Source organism: Triticum dicoccoides, chromosome 3B (assembly GCF_002162155.2).
Source record: "Triticum dicoccoides isolate Atlit2015 ecotype Zavitan chromosome 3B, WEW_v2.0, whole genome shotgun sequence".
Taxonomy (NCBI): domain Eukaryota; kingdom Viridiplantae; phylum Streptophyta; class Magnoliopsida; order Poales; family Poaceae; genus Triticum; species Triticum dicoccoides.
The window spans coordinates 209,643,741-209,660,645 of record NC_041385.1 but is presented as its reverse complement, the minus strand read 5'-3'; the positions used below and the strand labels follow the sequence as shown (position 1 = coordinate 209,660,645).

General features: G+C 45.0%; 1 protein-coding gene across 1 annotated transcript; it reads left to right on the top strand.

Moving 5' to 3' along the window:
- Window positions 1-13,860: 13,860 nt before the first annotated feature.
- On the top strand, window positions 13,861-15,865 carry LOC119275569 (salt stress root protein RS1-like). Its single transcript, XM_037556437.1, has 5 exons — window positions 13,861-13,980; window positions 14,089-14,217; window positions 14,351-14,440; window positions 14,568-14,652; window positions 15,162-15,865. The coding sequence occupies exons 2-5, from the start codon at window positions 14,113-14,115 to the stop codon at window positions 15,506-15,508; spliced, it is 627 nt and encodes a 208-aa protein (XP_037412334.1). The 5' UTR covers window positions 13,861-13,980; window positions 14,089-14,112; the 3' UTR covers window positions 15,509-15,865.
- The last annotated feature ends 1,040 nt before the right edge of the window (window positions 15,866-16,905 follow it).

Genomic DNA, 16,905 nt, shown 5'->3' with positions numbered 1-16,905 from the left:
TCATCCAAACCCCCTGAAACACTCACTGTTCATCCAGAGGCAGCATCGATCGGCTTCAGTTAGTAGCAGTAGCGAAGGAATCACTCGATCGCTCAGGTTCAGTAACGCGTAGCCTACAGTGCAATCGCTCGGGTTCAGTTAGGCGACGCCTCGCTCGGGTTCAGTTAGAGCCCAACGCCTTGCACACACGTGCATACATATACGAGAGAAACGCGCATCACTCGGCCCCCGACCACCCACCATAATCGGGAACTCCCCGAAATTTTCCTCGCCCTCGCTTCTACCATGGTTTTTTCCATCATGGACGGCCCAAAGAATGTCATGCAGCTGCGCCTCCGGCCCGCCCAGGACGAAAAGCCCATTTTCTGTCATGATTTTTTGTCATAGAAATAGGAGCCCACCACATCTATGATGATACCGGGTTTTGTCACAGTTATCGTCATAGAAGTGTCATAAGTATGACAGAAAAAAATTCGTTCGACCCAAAATGTCACGAATGAGTCTTTTTTTTGTAGTTAGGTAATGTAGATGTGTGATGAACCTACTCGTCGAAGTATGGAAGTGGCAAGAATTTTGCAAATTCTTTGTTATGAACCACAGTGATGACATGATCAAAGGCAACGTGTTTCTAGATAATAATTAATTCTCTCGAGGTAATTACTAGGTCAAAGAAACCAACCATTTGAATCTTTTCTATTACCCGAGTCACCATTATTCTGAGTGAACAAAGGAATCATCATTTAAATGATTTAGAGGCATTTCGACATAATATGATGAGAACTATATACTTACAAGACAAAGCATCTCATAAGGCTCGCATCAAAAAGTTTAAATATGAAGAGGAAGAACAAAATCTTCATAGAATACAAGGAAGGAACCCGGGCCGCATGTTCCAAATTGATTTTGCAAGTGCACTTTGAAGCCTTGTTCATTCTTAAAATCTTGCATTCGCTTGAGGCACCAGTTCTAGAATGTCGTGCAAAGCAATCAGGTAGAAGGAATTCCATTCCATGTTTGTACTGACGTGCCCTTGCAACATTGCTCCCGTAAATTGCAGAGCCTTCCATTTTGAACCTTCAACTTTATCAAGTAATTAGGTGAAGAATTAGGAGAGGTACATGAATGTTATCAGCAATGGTTCATGGTCCAAAGTCACATATACAAATGTTATGTTCAAAAATCTATGAAGTGTTGTACATGTTAAGAAGAGCAAGAGATAGGCACAAACTTAGTAGTCAAAAAGGTGAGTAAGTGATACACATTATTTGTCCTCTTATACATGCAACAAAGCCAGACAATCATTACTCTTTAAAATTGGGTATGGACTTTGAAAGATCGTGGATGTCGCCTAAGGGGTGAATAGGCGCAATAATTACACTTCAGGCTTGAACAAATGCGGAATAAAACTAGTGTTTAATTTATCAAGCACAAAACCTAAAACAACTAGGCTCACATATGTGCACGAACAACTTATACTAAGCAAGATAAACAACTAAGTGATAGCAAGAAATATAACATGAAACACTATAGCTATAACAAAATAAAGTGCATAAGTAAAGGGCTCGGGAAAGAGATAACCAAGGCACGCGGAGACGACAGTGTATCCCAAAGTTCACACCCTTGCCGATGCTAATCTCCGTTTGGAGTGGTGTGGAGGTACAATGCTTCCCAAAATGCCACTAGGGCCACCGTAATCTCCTCACGCTCTCGCACAATGAAGATGTTGTGACTCCACTAAGGGACCCTTGAGGACTGTCACCAAACCCGTACAATTGGCAACCCTTGAGGGTGGTCACCGAACTGTTACACTTTGCTTGGGGAAATCTCCACAACTTAATTGGAGAACCCAACACTTGCTCGGAGCTTTACACCATAGTGATTGAGCTCTGAGACACCACAAACCATCTAGGGCGCCCAAGCACCCAAGAGGAACAAGCTCTAGGGTACCAAGCACCCAAGAGTAATAAGCTTCTCAACTTTTCACTTCCACGTATCACAGTGGAGAAGTCAAACCGATGCAACTAATGCAATGGCTAGAACACACGAAGTGGTCAAGTCCCTCAGTCCCAAATCCCACCACAACAACAAAAGCTATGGAGGAATATGATAGAAAGAACAAGGAGATCACCAAGAACTCCAAGATCTAGACCCAAGGGGTTAACCTCACATAGAGGAGAAAGTGATTGGTGGGAATGTAGATCTAGATCTCCACTCTCTTTTGCCTCAAGAACTAGCAAGAATAATTGGAGGGATTGAGAGATAGAAATATCGAAGAAGGTCAATAATGGGGGCAAAATACGAGCTTAAAGGATAAAGTACATTGGGGAAGAAGATCCCCTTTTATAGGTGGGAAAAATCCAACAGTTATGCCCTCTGCCCGTGCACAAGCGGTACTACCGCTCCTAGTGGCGGTACTACCCCTTCAGGCAGTAGTACTAGAAGGTACTGCGGTACTAGGTTGGTTGACAAAGTGGCAGTACCAGACGAAGTGGTACTACCGGGCAGTACTACTGCCCTAGTACCATGAAAGCTGCGAGGGAATACAGAAGCAGAAAGATAAACGGAAGTGCAAGCGGAGATAGAATGCGGCAGTACCACACAAGCAGTACTACTGCTCTACCTCAGTTGTATTACCACTTTAATTCCCATGGCTACATTAAGAGTTCTGGTATTGGGGCAGAAGTGTGAGCCATAGTGTCGCTTGAGCGGTACTACCGCTCGCCACTACCACCCTACAACCACTGAAGCACAAAAGAGTCCAGTAGCCCAAAAACTAGTGATAGTGCCCGTGGCACTGGAACCACAGAAGTATCGCGCGAGTGGTATCCGCTACCCATGGCGATACTACATCTAGTGAGCTTCAAAATAGCTCAAGCAAAACAGATGGATGCAGGAAAACGGAACTGCCAAAACTTCTGCAAATGAGCTCCAAATAGAGCAAACTCAAACTTGTTGGATAGATGACGACAAGTACTATCCAACAGCAATGTGAAACCTCTATGTGAAGCAAACTCAAGCTTATAGTAAGAAGTGGCAGGGGAGATATGCCTATGATATAGAGATGTGAAACCTCTATGAATGAAGAACTGACATAAACTCCAACATCAAAAACATCAAAGAAGATGCATATGAGCTCCGTTTTCGATGAACTCGAGCTTGTCAAGAAGATGGCCATAGGCTCTAAAACTCACAAAGAGAAATACCAAACAAGAACCAAGAAATATGATGCAAGGATGCAATGGTTTGAGCTCTCTATGAACGATACGATCAAGCTACTCATTCGAGAGCCGCCCTTGATAGTACGGCAATCGATCCGACAACCCGGTCTCCTAACTACCACCATAAGACCGGTAAAATAGAAAACCTATCAAGGGCAAACCATTGCCTTGCGCATAATCCACTTGAGCTAGATGATGATGATCTTGATCTCCTCAAGTTGGACCACCTTTCTTGATTGCGCTGGCTCGATGAAGACTAGTGTATTGCTCCCCCATACTCTACTATGGGTGAACATACCAAACCTCACATAGAACTCTCACATAGACCATGGGTTAGTACACAAAGCATAATTAACAATGCTTACCATACCATGGGATCACTTGACCCCTCACGGTACATCTTGTACGCTTTGTGTCGCGAGCAACCTTGTATCATGTCTTGTCTATGAGAAATCCTTGGATAATTCCTTGAATAGCACCTTGGTCATCACATAAACCCCCTGAAACCAACAAACGGACTTCAAGAAATGCCTATGGACAAATCCTATGAATATAACTCAAGGAAACCATTAGTCCACAGAGAATGTCATCAATTACCAAAACCACACATGGGGGCACCGTGCTCTTTCAGACTTCCTGGCTATAGCTACTTTGTTGCACGAATGAAAAGAGGACTGACGTATAACCCTACCAATTTTCATAATGGATCAGGTCTATACGCAAGCCCAACTTTCAATATCACTCAAGATATTAAGATAAACACAAGTCATCACAAAATGCTTGTGTAGGTCATAGCCGAGAAAAGATAAACATAAATCGCTAAGTAAAGAACAGAAAGAATGGCATTTGGGATTTAGTAAAATTATCTAGAGAGAAGAAACCTATTAATTGCAAGTATGTTTTCAAAATAAACAAAGGTGTTTCTCCTAATGATGAGGGAAGATATAAAGCAAGGTTAATTACTAATGGAAAGATTCCAGGTATTGATTTTCATGAAGTATTTTCTCTTGTTGTGAAGCGTAGCTCTATTCACACTTTACCCAGTATTATTTCCATGCATACTTGAGAAATTAAATGTTAAAACTCCATTCTTACATGGAGAATTAGAAGAGGATATTTATATGGAACAACTAGAAGGTTTTATTATTCCTAGAAAAGAAAAGCTTGTCTGTAAGTTAAAGAAATCTCCTTTTGGATTGGAGCAATCTCCTAGGCAGTGGTACAAGAGTTTTAACACCTTTATGCTCTCTCGAGGTTTTAAAATGTCTTATTATGATAGTTGTGTTTATTTAGAAATTGTTAATGGTTTGGCCATTTATTTTCTTATTTATGTTGATGATATGTTAATTGTTGCAAAGAGTATGACTGAGATTCATGAACTAAAGAAGAAATTGAGTAATGAATTTGATATGAAGGATTTGTCTGTAGCAAAGAAAATACTTGGCATGGAAATATCCATAGATAGATCGTCTGAAACCTATATCTAAGTTGTTGGGGAACGTAGCATGCAATTTCAAGAAATTTCCTACGCTCACGCAAGATCTATCTAGGAGATGCATAGCAACGAGAGGGGGAGAGTGTATCCACGTACCCTCGTAGATGAAAGAGGAAGCGTTTGTTAACGCGGTTGATGTAGTCGAACTTCTTCTCGTTCTGACCGATCAATCACCGAACGTACGGCACCTCCGAGTTCTGCACATGTTCAGCTCGATGACACCCCTCGAACTCTTGATCCAGCAAAGTGTCGAGGAAGAGTTCCGTCAGCACGACGATGTGGTGCCGGTGATGGTGAAGTGATCCGCGCAGGGCTTCGCCTAAGCACTACGTGAATATGACTGGAGTCGTAAACCGTGGAGGGGGCACCACATATGGCTAACAATTGATGATGTTTTGTGTTCTAGGCGCCCCTCCCCACATATATATAGGTGGGAGGGGGAGGGGAACAGCCAAGGGGTGCCCCAAGTAGGAGGAATCCTACCTTGGGGGCCTTGTCCAGTTTGCCCCCCCCCCCTTACCATGTTTTCCGGAGAGGAAAGGAAAGGGGAGAGAGGAGGGAAGGAAGGGGGAGGCCGAATTGCGTCCCCTTCCTTCTCTCTTCCTCCATTCCTTTCCCCTTCTTATTCGGCCTATATGGGGGCGCACCAGCCCACTAGGGGCTGGTCTGTCCTGCCCTTGGCCCAATTAGGCCCATATCTTTGCCTGTGGGTGCCCGGAACCCCTTCTGGTGACCCGATACGTACCCGGTACCCCCAGAACACTTCTGGTGTCTGAATACTATCGTCCTATATATGAATATTTACCTCTCGACCATTTAGAGACTCCTAGTCATGTCTGTGATCTCATCCGGGACTCCAAACAACATCCGGTCACCAAATCACATAACTCATATAATACAAAATCGTCATCGAACGTTAAGCGTGCGGACCCTTCGGGTTCAAGAACTATGTAGAAATGACCGAGACACCTCTCCGGTCAATAACCAACAGTGGAACCTGGATGCTCATATTGGTTCCCACATATTCTATGAAGATCTTTATCGGTCGTACCGTAATGACAACATATGTTATTCCCTTTGTCATCGGTATGTTACTTGCCCGAGATTCGATCGTCGGTATCTTCATACCTAGTTCAATCTCGTTACCGGCAAGTCTCTTTACTCGTTCCGTAATACATCATCCCGCAACTAACTCATTGGTCACATTGCTTGCCAGGCTTATTATGATGTGCACTACCGAGAGGGCCCAGAGATACCTCTCCGATACTCGGAGTGACAAATCCTAATCTCGATCTATGCCAACCCGACAAACACCTTCGGAGATACCTGTAGAGCATCTTTATAATCACCCAGTTACGTTGTGATGTTTGATAGCACACAAGGTATTCCTCCGGTATTCGTAAGTTGCATAATCTCATAGTCAAAGGAATATGTATAAGTCATGAAGAAAGCAATAGCAATAAAACTTAACGATCATAATGCTAAGCTAACGGATGGGTCTTGTCCATCACATCATTCTCCTAATGATGTGATCCCGTTCATCAAATGACAACACATGTCTATGGTTAGGAAACTTAACCATCTTTGATTAACAAGCTAGTCTAGTAGAGGCATACTAGGGACACTGTGTTTTGTCTATGTATTCACACATGTATCAAGTTTTCGGTTAATACAATTCTAGCATGAATAATAAACATTTATCATGATATAAGGAAATATAAATAACAACTTTATTATTGCCTCTAGGGCATATTTCCTTCATAAGTCGGAAGGGATGTATTGACAAAGTTCTTCATCGTTTTAATATGCATGATGCCAAGCTAGTGAGTACTCGGTTAGCTACACACTTCAAATTATCATCAGCCTTATGTCATGGGTCATATGTTGGTGTTGAGCACATATGAGTTCTCTATTTCAGTACAGTTGGTTCATTTATGTATGTTTGTTCTCGTCCTGATTTATCATATGCATTGAGTGTTCTGAGTAGATACATGGCTAATCCTAGAAAATAGCATTGGAAAGCAGTTCACTGGATTTTCAGATACGTGTGAGGTACTTCTAGTGCTTATTTACAGTTTGGGAGATCTAGAATGGAATTTTTGGTTTCGTTGATTTTGATTTTGTTGGTGATTTGGATAAGAGAAGATCGCTCACAGGTTATGTTTTCACCATTGGTGGTTGTGTTGTGAGTTGGAGAGCAACTTTGTAGTCTATTGTGGCTTGTTCCACTACTAATGGCGATTACGGTTATTCCCGAGGCATGCAAAGAAGCTATCCGATTGAGAGGTTTGTACACTAAGGTTTGTGAAGATTCATCTTTCCCTATCGTATTTTATGACAATCAAAGTGATGTATGTCTTACAAAGAATCCAATATATCATAACAGAACAAAGCAAATTTATGTCAGATATCACTATATTCGAGATGTTATTGCTGAAGGTGACTAGAAGGTATGCAAGATAAGTACGCATGATAACCATGTTGGTATTTCTCACTGGTCATATAGATTTTTGCCGCACGTGGTGTTTATGCTGATTTGAATGGAGTGGAGATTGTTAAACTGTGATTCAAATTTTGTTACCGTGTTGGACTAGACATAGTACAAGCCAGCTTGGGGCTTTGCGTCGGTATCGATGCATATGAGTACAACTCATATACTTGTCCTCCAATGACTCTAATTTGTTACCCTTATATATACCCATGTGGTCACACCTAATATAATATGTCGTCTCGTGCTTGTAATACTCCTCCATCATAGTGAAGTTGTGCCTTCGTGTGTCTGTGATTTTGCCGCGCAAGGGATTTCCACGTAAAATTGTGTCTCTCTTGTCTCGTTTATTCTCATTTTATCTAATAGGTGGAACTGTAATCTTCATGTTCATTGGGCATCTACGAAGGCTCTTGCTTCCTTGATGATGCTTGTGGTCGGAATGCAATGATAGGGTCTTCCATGACACCACCGCCACATCGAGTGTCATTATTTCCAAGATCAAAGAGGAGACCACCCTTTGGGTTTTGGTGGGGGTCAAGCATTTGTGTATTGTGATGTAGCGAGAGTAGTTTTGTTTCCACCACTTTGTGGTTTTGCCCCCCCCCCAAGCCCCATCAAGGAGTAATACGAGTGCCATATCAGCATTGAGGAAAACTCTTGAAGATGAAGAGCGAGAGACACACCAATCCAACCAATTTCTGAAGTGTTGCACAGATCCCTTATTTCTTTCATGTTGCCATATATGGACAAAAGACAATATTTCTGAATTTTCTTGCTTTGCTATGTTTCTACGGCCAAACCCAAAGGCTTTGTCTGCCACTTGTTCTCATCCAATCAAATGTCAGGAATCCTTAGACAAGTAGAATTAACATATGCCATGCCACTCATTAGTTACTATACTCTGTTTAGTTAGCCACTACACAGGGGTCTAGGCACACCTGGATTGAGAAAAACAAACTTTCTTGGAACAAGCAAATCATCCTGCAGCCAATGCTCTCCTTTCATTGGATTAGGGCATTTCTAACTGACCCCCTAAAAGTTAAGGGAGTATAATACCTTAGTGGAGTATATATACTCCACTAAAATTTCGTCGGACCTAGCTGATGCCCTGAAGTTAGCAGAGTAAAACTAAATTTGCACAAATTCAATCAACTTTTAACCGAAAGATGATGCATTTAAACATAAAGTTCAACATAGAAAGTCCTCGCAACCGAACATTAAGCATAAATTTAAACTATAAGTAAACTTAAACTAATTCGACTGAAGTGGAGGTCGAGCTAGTCCTTCCGGGTGAGGCCACCCTCGGTGCGAGTTGGGTTTGGGCCGGTGTCATCATCGTCGTCGTTGGGGAAGACGCTCCGCTACTCCTTGACGTCTATCTCCTCCTCGCTGCCCTTCTCGTTGCCGCCCTCGTCGTCGGAGATGATCATAACTTTGCCATCATTGACGGCGAATATGGCCTGCTCCACCTCCACGATCTCTGGGTACTGCCGGCGGAGCTCATCCATTTAGGCCCCATCGGCGGCCTCGGCCTCAAGGCACTCCCTCGCCTCCCAGTCCTCCCGCGCCATCCGAGCGCTCAGCACCCCCCGGCTTCGGCGGGACGAGGTGGAGCAGAGCCATGTCGAAGGGGAAGTTGAGCCTTGCTTCGTGGTCGTGGAACCGGACCTGCCACTGGTCATATTCCATGGCTGCGAGCTCGGCCGTGTGGATTGAGCCAACCCACTTCTGCTTGTTGGTCTCGTGGTCGTTGATTTCCTCTCACGGTCGTTGATTTCCGCCACCCACGCCCCCGCCGACCACTGTCGGATGCCGAGGTTGGTCCTCGTCAGCGGCTGTGGTGGAGAGAGCTCCGGAAAAATACTCAAATCGTAGGAGGGGTGCAGTGACGGGTGGATCAGTCGAGCAGCTGCGGCTCAAGGAAGCGTCCGCGGACGACAACCCGCGGGATTGGCGGCGTGGATCCGTGTTGCGGATCGGTGGAGGGGACCGGCGGCCACCGTGTCCGGCCATCGGGAGTAGAGGGGGCGGCGGGTCGGGGTGGGGGACACGCCGGCGGCAGGGCGAGGGGGAGAAGAGGAGGCGGAGGAGAGGAAGAGAGAGGGGCAAATTTTTACTCGACCGCCGTGACCCGGAGTAAATATAAGGAGATGAATAAGGATGAAGTAATAAATTTACTCCACTAGCCATTATAAGGGATTAGCTAGGTGCGATTTAAAGGAGAAAAAACTCAAATTTACTTACTTACGGTCGGATAAGAGATCGGTTAGAAATGCCCTTAATGACACCCAGAACTCATGAGAACTTGAACCTGATTATTCTGGTCTCTCTATGCTTTTACTTTCCTCTTGTAAAGACATTTGTATTTGTTAGCAAAAGCAAAATTCATAGTTAGCAAAAAAATACCTTTGTATTTGTTTGGCAAATGCCACTTGCCTACATGGAACTAAGCTAGTGGGGATCGACTTGTATGCTAAGAAATTCTAGTGATAATTGACAGGGCACAAGAAACAGATAACACTGAATCTCAAAAAGAGAAAATGAAGGGGAACAAGGCGGAGACAACCCTTTTCTCAAGAAAGAGGCATATGTTTGCCATCTCTAGCACACCAACACTGTGCATGGTTTACTTGTCCAACTTTAAGACTTCACCTCTGATATTCAACAAAGATGACCAAGATAGTTATCCTAAAGCTTGACTAGATTGATGAAAAAAAGGAATCTATATCTGCCCACATAATTTTCCATCATTTTTTTCTGCGAGAAAATCAACGTTTGATCTTGTTTATATAATATTAAACAAACTAGTCTTACCCTTAGTGGCCCTTACCTCAGCATTTGAGTGTGCATTCGCAACAAGTTACTTGTTGAAGCTGAGGTGTGACTCCTTTCCTAGGCTCCAGATTGATTGGTCCGCCAGGACGCATGGCCACATTGCAAAGGAATTAAAAACACATCATGGTGGCTTGTTGTGTGGCACAAATGACTCAAGCATAACTTGCTGGATTTGAACAGGATAAACAAACAGTCGCTGGATTTGAGAAATGGTATTTGTTGGTTGGGGTGCTATCACTGAGCTGGTCTGGTCTTGCTACCTGGCTCGTAATAAAGGAGGTGACAGCAAATTGGGGTTGGCATGTGCCAAGTGGGCTCAATTGCTATTATCCAACACCAGAGGAGGGCCTACATATTTTTGAATTGTTTTGTTTTGGGAATAGCTGGCTTTATTGGACCGAGTTGGCTATTATGGCCAACAAAACAGGTCCCTGTTTTTTCAGTCAATGCTTCACTAAAACTAAAAGATGCATGGAAATATATTTGGTTTGTCACAGATACTGTCGCAATGATCTACGCCTCTGCGGGCTTGTCGATCGATTATTGGCTATTGGTCTCTTAAAGATATACTCCCTCCGCATCAAAATATAAGACGTTTTCTGATACAATGGTTTATAAAATAACGTTTTACATTTGATACGTAGAGAGTGCAAAATACGCCACTTGGCTCGTCGCCCACACCAAAATACATGGTCGCCTCGCCTGGGAGTTATACCAGAAAATACAGAGCTAAAATAGATGGACAAGATCAGTTCCCCCAAACAATGAGGTCACTGTGTGTTCATGGCGTACATCCGACGTGGCGAAATCCTTTCATCGCTGGCCTAGCGAAATGCTGGTGGTCACTTGCGAAATGAGGGAGGAGCTGTCATGCTGGTAGAGGTACCACTCATGCCAGCACGTTGGAGTGCTGCCCCTGCATTGGGTTTTAATTAGTTAGCCAGCCGCGAGAAGATTCCAAGCCCCAAACATTATAAAATTAACCAGCGGATCGGCCGGATTTTTCTTAATTTTGTCTAATCTGCCTCTCAGCGACAGAAAATGGGATTAGCTAGCTGTACTGGTTTCGGTTCTTCATCAGACTTATGGTTTTTAATCATGCTGTCTTTCTCCGAGGATGAGCGCTGCGATTGGCCGGAGGCGTTGCTTCTTTGAGGAGCTCACGGTACCGTCCCCGGGGATGGGCCCACGGGCGAGCAAGTGTGGGCCACACGCAAGGATGCCAAGTGGTGTGACCTGGCCGCGCTTGATCTCTTGTGGAGCGAGGGTGTGCGGCGTGTCATGCTGCTCCACGTCTCCTGTGGGAGTAGGTTTGTATGGAGGTAGCATGATTCGATGGATGTGGACGCTATTTCACTATTCTGGGGATGGAAAATGACCTGCCTAGAAATGAGATCACGACTTGGAATATTCAAGAGAATATCTATTTATTTATTTATTTATTTTAGTTTGTTCTTTTATTATCATGAAATCTTGGCTCAACCCAACTTTCATGTCATCGGCCATCGCCCAGGCAACCTGGTGACGGTGTCTCGGCTAAGGGGCCTTTGGCCGCATCCGGCTCGACGTGCGCGTGGTGCATACTGCTGGTCGTGATGACACGAGGTGATGCAGCGGTGGTGCAACCGACCAAGTCCTCAAGTGATTCATAGGTGTTGGTAGTAGGGCGGCGACGCGGGGCTTCAACGGTGTGATACGCTGACAAGTGGCAGAGGAAGAGACATGTGATAAACGGAGATGGTGCGATCGAGCCGGGGAGGTTGGTGCTTTATGGACGCACCTCATCTTGGTCTGATGCGTGCAGTAACAGGTGTCCTCCGATTTAGGGGGTGTCGATCTTGCTTGGGCGAGCAAAGGATGGAAGTCAAGGCAACGCCCCGAAAGGGGTGAAGGCGGTCTCGAAATGGTGTCTTAGGTCTTTGAGACTCCAGAGCGTCATCCCCCCAGCTATGGTGGCCTTCGAAGCCTCATAACTAGTGAATGACGCAGGGGTCTTGCTGCGCGTTTTACATATGCTGAAGTCGGGGGGGTGGCAATCATGCTCCTCCAATAATAATTTTGATTTCTCTCTCCTTTTTGTGGCGGAGGTGCTTCTAGTGTTATAGTCAGGTGCTTTGGTGAGGCATCTTATGTGCTCCTTTAGTAGCCTTCCGGGATTTTGCCGGATTTGTCTCTCCCGATGGAAGGTACAATCGATGTGGAGGGAATATTCTCTGACGCGGATGTTGGTGAATGTGATTGTAGTGTGGTTTGTGTTAACCGAGCAATTCTCTTCTTCTATAATGAACTACACAAACTGCTTGCCCCCTTTCGTGCCCTTGAGAAAAAGTACTTAATTATGTCATATAAACCAAATGTTAGTGAAACATTTTTTTGTCAACATAGTTTCTTAGTGAAATCTACACCCTACATATTGGAAGAGGGGTTAAATTAGTGAAATGTTCCCAATTTCCCTCTACCTTGTTGGTTGTAAGTATTTCATCTTTTGATGGCTTAACATAGACTAGCACATCAAGAGATTATAGTAAGAGCATCTACAACTGGACACCCTCCCCCCAAAACATTCGGGCATACAGCCCGGATCGATAAACGGCATCCAACCGGACCCCCCCAAAGCCAACCCAAACATCCGGTTTGTCGGTCACCCCTCAAACCCATCCCATATGTTGGGAGGTATCGGGATGCCCGTATGTGTCTGCCATGTCGGAACCAAATCTCTTCAAATCGTCCCCAACCCTAGCCCAAACCAGTCCTCTTCATCTCCTCTCTTCTGCCCCATCAGCACCACCCATTCCCTAGTTCCACCGCCACCCTATCTCCGTTGCCCTCCCCAACCCACTGCGCCTACCACCACCGGCCCCAAACCCCTCCTGGTCGTCCTTGTCACCACCAGACAACTTTCTAGAGATGCCTCAGCAACTTCAGATCAACGGGTGCACGTATAATTACTCAATGATCTTGTGAAGCATATATGGACTCACACAGAAAATCACTGAATTTTATGTTTGAACTATGCATTCTGAATAAATATTATTTTGGAACTATGTATTTTTCTTTATGAATAAAAATTATTTGAGCGTAGTTTGTTACATGTATTCGTATCATCAAATGATCGATGTGTATGTGGTTACATGTATTTGAGATTTCGAAAGTGAGGGATGTGATTGCACGGGCAAACATCTGAGGGGAGCCATCTGGGATGCATCCGCGAACATGTAGTGGGTCAAATTTATACATTGTTGTAGATGGTCTAACGTGTTGGAAGAGAACAAGTATATAATTGTACTCCAACATGCATAGGTAAATTATTACATTTTGAGAAAAAATTTGTGAAAATAGAAGCTAAATATTTAAGATTCTATTTCACATCTTTTTTTGCGGGTATCCATTTCACAATAAAAATTAAAATGAGGTATATAATTCTCAAAATACAGCAAGTATTTGCCGGGAGGAATTTTTTATTTTTGACAGATCTCCCATCCATTTATATAAAAAAAAATCAAACTATTAATCGTGTCAAATCATTTGTGCAACTTGCAGGACAATTAACCACATGACCAAAGTCATAGCACAGAGGATCCCAACAACATGTCCTACACTCGCTGTAGCCTGCAGCCTGTACCCCTCCAGCGCAGCTTGCAAGCATCCACGACCCATTCATCATTTTCTGGCTGCTCCGGCTTAATGACACCCCTTCCATAACCTTCTCCTCATTTGACGTCCATGCCCCTGCCTCCCTCCAACAACCCGCGCCACCTCACGCGGGGGCACCCACGTAATTTCTCCCAGGGCGAGGGCGGCCTATCTGACCAGCCCATTATATATCGCTCTCATGGCACCGTGGCTCATGTACTGCTGCCCATTGATAGGCTGGTGATCACTGCTGTCGAGAGGAACTACGCATCCACCCCTTCCGCCCCCAGCTACCTCGCTTGCTCCACGTAAGTTTCCGTTCCTTCTAGCTTCCCTTGTTGTCTCCTTGGCTTCTCCTTGTGATGAGAAAAAATCTCATGGAGTTTTGCGCCTCCTTTGTTCTTCTGTTGGAGTAGGCATCGTCTTTGAAGGAGAGGAAGATGACGAGCGTATGGAAGACCAAGGTTCTCCCCGGGCTCAACAAGATCTTCGACAAGGATGGCAAGAAGGCCGCCGCCGCCGAGTTCTTGAAATCCTTCAACAAGGTACGTTGAGCTCCGGGCTCTTGCAAAATTCTTGTGAAATTTGCGCGTTACGAATTTTTGAAATGATAGATGATGTCTGTATACACGTGTTTTGCTTGCTTGTTGATTGTGTGGGCGTGCTCTGTGTGTGTAGGAGGAGATTGACAAGGAGATTGAGGACAAGAAGACAGAACTAGAGCCCAAGGTTGTGGAGACCATTGAAGCATCTCCTCCAGAAATTAAGGTGAAAAGATTTTTTTGGGGGGGTTCCTAATTAGTATTGGTTTTGTGTGGTTGCTTAGGACATAACAGTAGGAAGTAGCCACCTTGAATCCTTAATTAGTGCTAATCATACTGTTATCTTGTTGTAGGGCTTGATAAAGGATAAGAAAACATCCAAGATCAAGAAGAACTCAGTTGCCGTCACCAAGTTCCTTGACGATTTGGCCAAGATTGGTAATTTTTTTGTTGCTTAAATTTTGCAAAATAAAATATTGTGAAAAAAGGATTAAATACAAAAATGGAATTATTTTAGCAATCTTATCAGGTAATTTCTTAGGGTCCGTATCTTAAATAACCTTTATTCCTTGCCTTTTGAACAAAATAACCTTCATTATCCTGCTTTCACATAACTAAACTTTAGAGGTATCTTGTTAGAACAAAAAGAAGACAAACAAAGTAATGGAATCTTCTCACATATGTTTCTTGCAACAGAAGTTCCCATGCAAACAGTACCGTTGCTTTTAGGCGATGCAGACAAAACCATAACATGTGCAATTAACAAAAGATGAACAATTAACTGTAATTAATTGCCATAGGTGCACTCAGCTCTCGGGCATACTGCTGAGAGCTTTGTGCGTTCTAGAATAAAGAACACTCTTAATCATTAGTTAATTAAATTAGTTATATCTAACTGACATATGCTAATGAAACTATCGAGCTAATCAGCGTTGGTTAATATGCAGATTTCCCCGGAGCCAAGCTGGTGAGCGACGCGGTGGCCAAGTCCGGCACCACGCCCCTCTCCCCGGCCATCGTCTTCATCTTGGACAAGGTTGCGCCCTTCGTCCCAGCGCCCAAAGAGGAGCCCAAGGCCGAGCCCGAGGACGCCGCCCCGGCAGAGGAGACCACCACCCGCGAGGTTGCCGTGGAGGAGAAGAAGGAGGAAGCCGAGCCCTCCGCCGCACCGGCAGAAGCGGCCGCGCCGGTGGAGGCAGCCGCGCCCGCTGCTGAGGTAGTGGAGGAGAAGAAAGAGGAGGAGAAACCCGCGGAAGCCGCCGCACCTGCCGCCGAGGAGCCAGAGAAGAAGTGATCGGTCGCCGCCGGCCGGAGTCCAAGAGCAACCCAAGCTACCACCTAGCTTGCTGCTGGTAATGAAAACATTTTAAGTTATTGTGAATTTGTGGTCGCTCTCTGTGTCAAGGTAGCTGCACAAAAGTAAGCACGTACGTACGTACACTGCACTTGCCATGCATACCACGCATGCAAACGTACACGCATGGAACATTTGTTATTCTTTCGATGGACCGGTCTCCTCACCGTATGTGTACATTTTACGTGGGGCTTTCTTGCTTTTTTGTGGTGGTTAAAACCTGTGTAATTATGATTATATTGGTGTGTTAATTTGTTGGTCATGGTATAAGCAGGAACTTGTGCATTCTTCCTCTTCTTGAACTTGTGCAAACCCTGGATGAATCATATAGAGCCCGGCTGTTGATATGGTTGATTTTACCGTCATTCACATCAGAGTGGATTAACAACAATGGCTTTGCATGCATACGCCTCCGGTCAAGTTTCACAAGATGTAGATAAGCACGAGGGAAGTCGGTAGGAAACTGATGGAGGTGGCGTACCAAATCGTGGCACGAAACCTAGAAACCGATCGATGGAGATAGATAGCTTTGGGACATACTATACTGACATTGCACATAATTATCTCGTTTGCTTAGCCAAATCAGTGAAAAAAATCAATCAGTGCCGGTCGGAAAGGGACGTGAGCTCAATCCTATCGCCCGGCCGCACGACACGCCTCTGGCTCATCAGCCTGAGATCTCGATCTCTCAGAGGCCCCGCATGGACGGGCCTGCGTGACGTACGTGCCTGCGTGCACCCAAATTATTTCTAATTATTTGTAATTAACAAGGCTCACCATTGATCCATCCACTGATGGGTACACGCAGGAGGATAAAGGAGACGTTTCAGTCGAAATAAAAGGGGTTGATTGTGATCGTTTCTGGGTTGGTGTTCCGTTCTGTCCGTCCGGGCAAAGCAGTGAACCACGCACGGTGCCTTGTGCCTTTGTCCAGTACCGTGGCTTGGTCGCTGTTGCCGGGCCCTGTCACGTACGCACGCACGAACCATGGCAGCGTGACACGAGACGTGCACGCTGCAGCAATGCAGACGCGCCCACAAGGACGTGACACGGCAGGCGCACCACAGAATATCTAATCAGAACGAGTGATTTTCAGTGGATTTTCCCAGGCGTACACGTCGATTTTGGTGCTCTCGTGAACCACGGATGTGCAGGCATGCGGTTGTGGCGCCAAGTGCCAACCACTGTGAACGAAGAAAGCTTTGTGGCGCCAACTGAGCTGGGAAGAAGATTCAAAGGGAATCTGGCGTGACGGCGTGAACAGCCGCGAGAACAAGATTCCTGCCGTTGGTCAGCCTCGGAGCGGACGGGTGGTAGGTTTTGGACAAGACAAGGAA

Excerpts from the sequence above, each read along its gene's own strand:
- LOC119275569 (XM_037556437.1), top strand. The coding sequence starts at position 14,113 with ATGACGAGCGTATGGAAGACCAAGGTTCTCCCCGGGCTCAACAAGATC. Across the intron at positions 14,218-14,350 it reads TCTTGAAATCCTTCAACAAG|GAGGAGATTGACAAGGAGAT; the intron begins GTACGTTGAGCT and ends CTGTGTGTGTAG. Across the intron at positions 14,441-14,567 it reads CATCTCCTCCAGAAATTAAG|GGCTTGATAAAGGATAAGAA; the intron begins GTGAAAAGATTT and ends ATCTTGTTGTAG.